At 41.4% G+C, this 6,303-nt stretch overlaps 1 protein-coding gene across 1 annotated transcript in view; it reads left to right on the top strand. All coding sequences in view use genetic code 11, as the record gives it.

Moving 5' to 3' along the window:
* Nucleotides 1–2,092: 2,092 nt before the first annotated feature.
* The window catches only part of EGR_05411 (hypothetical protein), a gene marked incomplete at both ends in the record, with an annotated part of 5,243 nt that continues 1,032 nt past the window's right edge, over nucleotides 2,093–6,303 (top strand). The window contains 2 exons of the mRNA XM_024494660.1: nucleotides 2,093–2,129; nucleotides 3,840–4,065. Coding sequence (XP_024350987.1) covers nucleotides 2,093–2,129; nucleotides 3,840–4,065 — 263 coding nt within the window. The remainder of the gene's footprint in view (nucleotides 2,130–3,839; nucleotides 4,066–6,303) is intronic.

Raw genomic sequence — 6,303 nt, forward strand, 5'->3', positions numbered from 1 at the left:
GGGTGTTCAGCAACTCTAAATGGTGAAAGGAGCATGTTCATATATCTACGCACTTCCCAACTAGTTAATGCGGACTTTGTTGATGCATCGATCAGAAGAGTCGGAAATTCAGTAGTTTTACAGTGTAAACTAAACAGCATTTATGGTCAAAGGTGAGTTGAAAGGTTAAATTTATCTCTTTTTATACAAAAATGATGCTTGATAATGTCTTTGGATTGCAAGGAAGTAATTGGATCTGCTGAGCCCAAAAATGCGCAATTAGTCTACCTGGTGGCTTTGTACCACTCCAAGACAAATGCACTACAAGCAAGAAGTGGCGTCCGCTTTGTTTTTCTGGATCTGGAATTTACTACTAAGGTTGTGCCTTCTATCAAAGTGTTAAGCTTTAAAATTCAGAAATTTTATGGCAGAAGATGCCTGCGTAGTCATTGCTGAGGAAGCTAGATTTGTTTGTCCTGTCTACAACTTGGCTCTTGAGTTGGTTAGACTAAATAATGCGGTTGCCGTTCCACTTAGGTGGGAGTTTTTTCTGATTTTGGTTCTTGTTCTCATTGGAGCCATTGCGCTAGAAAATGGTTTCGAAGCTCCTAACCCTACCTGTGAGAGTGTCAAGTCAATTAGGTGGGGCATGTATTTCTCAGAAATTTATGATAACTGAGGTTGTACCAAGTCATGGTTTACGGAAGGATTGCTTGCATTTAAAGCAATAAGATTGGTGAGAGAGAATATTCTCCTGCTTGAATACGGTAGTTGTCCATTTGTACTGTTTCCGCCTTATTCGAACCCTACAAAATTGGCTCCTCCTTTGCCGATGAGAGGTGGAACCAGATTGATCCTAATGGAAACGACAGATGCCTAGTGCACTTCAAAGTAGAGTTTTAAACTATAAATAGCTCAGCCAGAAGCAGGTAACTAATTTAAAGAGGGTGGGTAGAATGCGGATTTCGTGCCACCATTTATCTAACACTACATGTGTAGAGAGATAAATAATGCCTCACATAACGAGAACCACTCATGGACAGCGACACCCCATTATGAATAAGGACTCCCTGCACACAATGGCCAACAGTAAAGTGACACGAACCCCAACCTAAAGTTTCATGCATCTGTTAGCACCACGACGGTAAAACCGTGAAAGTTGATTATGAAACGGTCTAGACTGCCCAACCTATCACCCATCGAAACTTTCAATTCAAAGCGAGTCCACCTGTGTCTGACCCCAGCGATTCGCTTATGTACTATCAAATCTAGGTCACTATCCACCACAGAAGAAGCAGTTCATAATCCACGCACTATGTAGCGTTCGGCAGACGTAGAAACAATCAAAAGTGCTGGGACAACAAAGCCACCATCAGACCGTCATTTATAGCCCTGTTGTTTGATCCATAAGCAATCATTCATTTGTTTTCTTATAAAAGAAGAATAGACGGCTCATTACAACTGGCTTCTCTCTCATCAAAGTATATTGGGTATGCTGTTCAATTAAAGAAAAATTTGCGCTAATTATTCTCCTAATAGATGAGTGACATGTATCATAACCAACGCATTTTACATTGTTGTCTATGTCACTAAAGGCACTGCAGTGGACCGAAGGTGCAGATATGGGTTTTTTAGCTGCAAATAGGGTTGAAGAAGAGCACAAATACGGAAAGGGTCACCTTTGCAAATGAAATAAATGATTCAATGTTGCCATCCTCATCCAGTTTTCACCGGACTTTTAGCTCTTGCATCTTTCAGGGCAGTATATTTAAAAGTACATCATAGTAGCTGTCTGTGCAATTGTGACGGCTAGTCGGACACGTTTGATGTCTGCTAGGATTTCCTTAACTAGGTATGGTAGACCCTCGGCACAGTTTTGATTAAGATTATTTCTTTGGGACCGGCGCATTTGCAATAGATGGGGATATCCCACCACTCAGTAAAAAAAAACATTCGTATGATAAGATGCTCTCGAAAGGTGAATTTTTCAAGACTAGGCCTCGAAATCAAAGAAAACCTAGTGTTTTATAGGCTTATTAAGGGATATATAGCAAATTGTCTTTACTTGCACCATTAATAATCTTATAAGATAGGAGTGAGCATAGCCCCTTAGATGCACGTAGGATATGGTGTTGAGTTCCTTGATAATGGTAAGACTGCGTATGGAAAGCAAAGAATATTGATATTAGAACCACAGAGAATTTCCAGAGCACTTTACTGTTTAAAAATTTGAATGATCTAGACACTTTGAAGGTCACTAGCCTCAGTATAGTATGGAGGGGTCAATTCCGAATGCCGGCCAGTCGGATAAAATCGATAGGTAGCATCAAGTTTGGCAGTTTCTAGACTTGCCGTATGTGGCAAGAGTCAGATATAAATGTCCAAAACCCTGGGTCCGAAATGCTTTTGCAGATTTAAACATCTCTAACAGATACTTGGCGGTATTGTTGCGTCACGAGGAGGGAACCTAACCTAAAGACAAACTACAAAAGAGTTAGAATAAAGAAAGTAAGGATGGAAAAGAAAAGCAGAAAGACAAAAAAGAAGGAAGGCAGACGGCTTTTGTCAAATGCTTAACTCAGGTGTGCCAAGGGCATACAAATTCATTCTGATTAAATGAATGATAAATCACTTGCATCAGCGACGCGCCCTCTTTTATACTCTTTGCTAGAAGAATACTATTAGCATGTAATCACAAAAAGTATCCAAACAGTCACTAATGCCTATCAACGGTAAATACACTAAACGTATTCGAAGGATTTGCCCCCCAAGGGTAAACTTAAACAACACATGTAGGCAAAGTTCCCTTTTGACGGATGCTCGCCTGATGCGTTCGGGTAATTCAAACTTATTGCGAGACCCAAAAACTCGTGATTTCTAGTGTCTAGTTCTCCTAAACAATAGCGTTAGCACTTTAATCTGCACTTATTTATTTTCCTTTAATAGGGCCCGACTCCGTCTAATATCCTTTGCATAAGGTAGCTGCCTCTAGCTTACCCGAAGTTGGTGCAATTCAAAGCTAATTTTTCGCCAGAACCCCATTTTATTACATAATGTCGCATTTTCTGGCGATATGGGAAGAAGACTGACATCATCATTACCTTCTCTTGAGCAGAGGTATTTAGGCAAATAAATTCGCTGGGTGTTTAGCGTGTCCAGGAACGGTTGGAGTACTTCATAAAAGAGCTGAGATCGCGAACAATTTCGGTGAACTAAGCGTGATGGCTTGCCATAGGACGTCACAGACAGTATCACTATTGGTAGATAATGCAAAAACGGATATTTTAATGACATCAGGCCTTTTAAAGTGAGAGCATTAGGATTTATTATTCTATCAACCTTGGAATGTTGCAACTCTAGTGATGCCTCGCACCGCTGTAGAATAACGAAATGTTTTTTCATGCTCCGCATTTTCTATGCAACCAGCCGATTAACTATACTATAACACAACACCAGCACATGTCATTTTGCCCTACTTCTCAACTTCGATTCACTGCGCACTATAATCTTAGTCGTTAGGCCTAAAAGCTACCTCAGATCCAGGTTTATGTAAAATCATAATGTGGAAAATCGGTCCTGACTCTTGTTACACTCAGGAGGGATGGAAGCTGTTACATCTGGTGCACTCACTGTATTTTTTCCTTTTCCGACTGACACTCATTCGGAATTATCCACTCTGCACTCTATGAGGGCTATTGCTCCTGTTCGTGACAAGATCATCCAATAGTTGTAAGCAAAAAATGGTTTTGGACGTTCTTTGTGATTGAAATTGTGGCGTTAATCCATTTCGCTTGAAGTTGGGGTTCTCTTAGGTATTAGGCTGACATTATGAAAACCAATATTTCGGTAAACTCAATTAGGCAGTTTACTCTCTGCCCATCCGTATTTAATGGAAAATGCCCTTCACGATTTGGGTCATGGTTATCGTCAACCCCCAAATGACTCAAAGGAATATGTAAATCAAATGCATTTATACCACTTAACACCTGTTCCACATAAAAATGAAAGGTATTTCCACTGTACAGACAAAGATGCACAGGAAAATGTAGTTAATACATTGAAACAAGGAACATGTTCAAAAATGAGGTAGACCAACCCTTCCAATGAGCGAACATGCTGGATATACATACTTCCTGAAAGGAAGGAAAGAGTACTATACATTTTAGGAAGAAATTTGTTGAGAATTGTGAAGTGGTGGAACTGCAGACGAACTTGCCTGAACTTTAACACAGTTAGTCGTCACATCTGAAACGACTTGAGACGTGAGCTAGTTCCCTTGACTATTGCCTAGTTCAGTGTGATGGAACAGGGACGATCATTTTAGGTGGCAATAACCTTACCAACATGCCATGCCTCTCTACCTTGCACCAATACAATTTGCTTTCCGTATCCACGTATGCCATTTTTGGAGAAGCAGACAATGCTGACTACCTACGTCTGAGGGCCAAAACTCACTCGTCTCTTCTAAAGATATTGAGTATGGTCTAAGTAAAGAAAGACAACCTGCTGCGACGACCCTAACTCAGCATCTGAAAATAAAATCATACACTATCAGAGATGGCAGGTCTTTACTGCTCCCAACTAATACATTTGCCCCAGTATTAGGGCCAGTTCCTAAATTGGAACATCTGAAAAATCCCCCTTTCCCCGGACCTATAATTAATCCACCCTTCAGGGGCAATTAGTCTCAGATATATTCAAACAGGGTGGTCTGCCTGACCTCACTGTGGTAGTTGCATGAGTAATCGGGGTGTGTTGACCAATGCGAATGCAATATGAGATACTGGCTGCTCCTACAGCTACCATAATTGGTAACAACGACGCCATGAAGAAGTGGTGAGACCTTATTGTTTACCATCTGCATGAATCCCGCAAGAATGTACGCTATGATCCTGATCAATATGGCAGACAAAAAACAATGTGTGCGGGCAACAAAGGCATGAAATCCTAGCCTGGGCCAGCGGAACTCGTAGTTACGCACCGACACGTCGTTCAAAGGGTGTAAACGTCTCCATTATGGGCATCAAAGGAGAACTGTTACTAGCAACCTTGGAAGTGTTGGTTTTCCAGTCCGCAGAGAGAGCATTTTTATATCTGAGCTTGTAATTCTTCGGAGCGATGCATGAGATTATGCGAAACTGCGTACAGTCAACCATCTTTTATGTGGAAGATTAGGGAGACGCGTTTCCTCTTGAGCTCAAAAATTTCCCACTTTTGAGAAGTTTGCTCACATTTTTCACTAGAATGATGCATTGGTACTGACAGACCTCTTCGTGGTTAGGTGTAGGAAAAGTTTTTTACCTCGTCCTCCTTTTGTTACTACTTGCGTTGTTTAGAACTAAATGGCGCACTTTTGTTACAGCATCATTGCTCTCTCACCCGAGCTCGCTCATCGCAAATGTGTGAGGCAATTGCTTGGAAAGAAATAAATTACGTCAAATTGGAGAAAATCCATCAACAGTCATTCATGTCGTAACAGCAGAACAGCAGGGCTAATGGCTGGTTTTCTGGCCAAGAGGATGAAAGTACAGCTCGTTGTTTTGTAGGCAGTTACAGCTACTCTCAGCCATGAGGTACGATAATGGGTCTCTCTATGGCACCCTTTTAATAATATTGGGCATTGGATTGTTGGCCTACTTCTCTTGTCTCTGACGTCGTGGCAAGCAGTCATCGTAGCTAGTAGACCAGATGCACCGCGTTCTGTCCTCACCCCCACCACAACCGAATTTTGCTACCTTAGGGGCTAAGGGCCTGCCTTGAATCCACTTATCCGGCACCTGCTTCGAAGTCTGAACCATATCCAGGGAGTTTGGTAGATATTTATCTCCGTTTTTACATTCTTTTTGAGTGTCATCTTGAGAGTTCATCATGGTCACTATTCTGCTTTGTTTGTAACGGGTTTTTCTGTGGTTTGCGAACAATTACAATCCAGAATCGAAGATAGTGTGCTGAATTTGCGCCTTTGAGCTGCTGCCTGGTGGCTGTGGTACTTAATGTAGACTTGGGCTAAATTCTTGGATATCTCAGCCTCTATACATGAACTGTGTCATGGTGGGAGAGAGTTACGAGAATATGTCAACGATCGGGTGGTGTTTTGCTTGATAATTAGTTTTATTAGAGACCTTTATCTAAAAGCAGGTTAGAAAGGGAATGCATTATGTTCTCATACTTAATTGCCACATATTAGCAACCAATTTAGGATTTCTTACGATATCGCCTTGTCAGTAGTCGTTTTGCTAAACACCGCATTGAGGCTTTGCCAAAAGCCAAAGGCTCTGTACTGAGTCTTCGTAGACTCAGCCAATTACCTGTTACCTAGGGTAG

The sequence above is a fragment of the Echinococcus granulosus genome, assembly GCF_000524195.1.
Source record: "Echinococcus granulosus chromosome Unknown EG_S00039, whole genome shotgun sequence".
NCBI lineage: Eukaryota > Metazoa > Platyhelminthes > Cestoda > Cyclophyllidea > Taeniidae > Echinococcus > Echinococcus granulosus.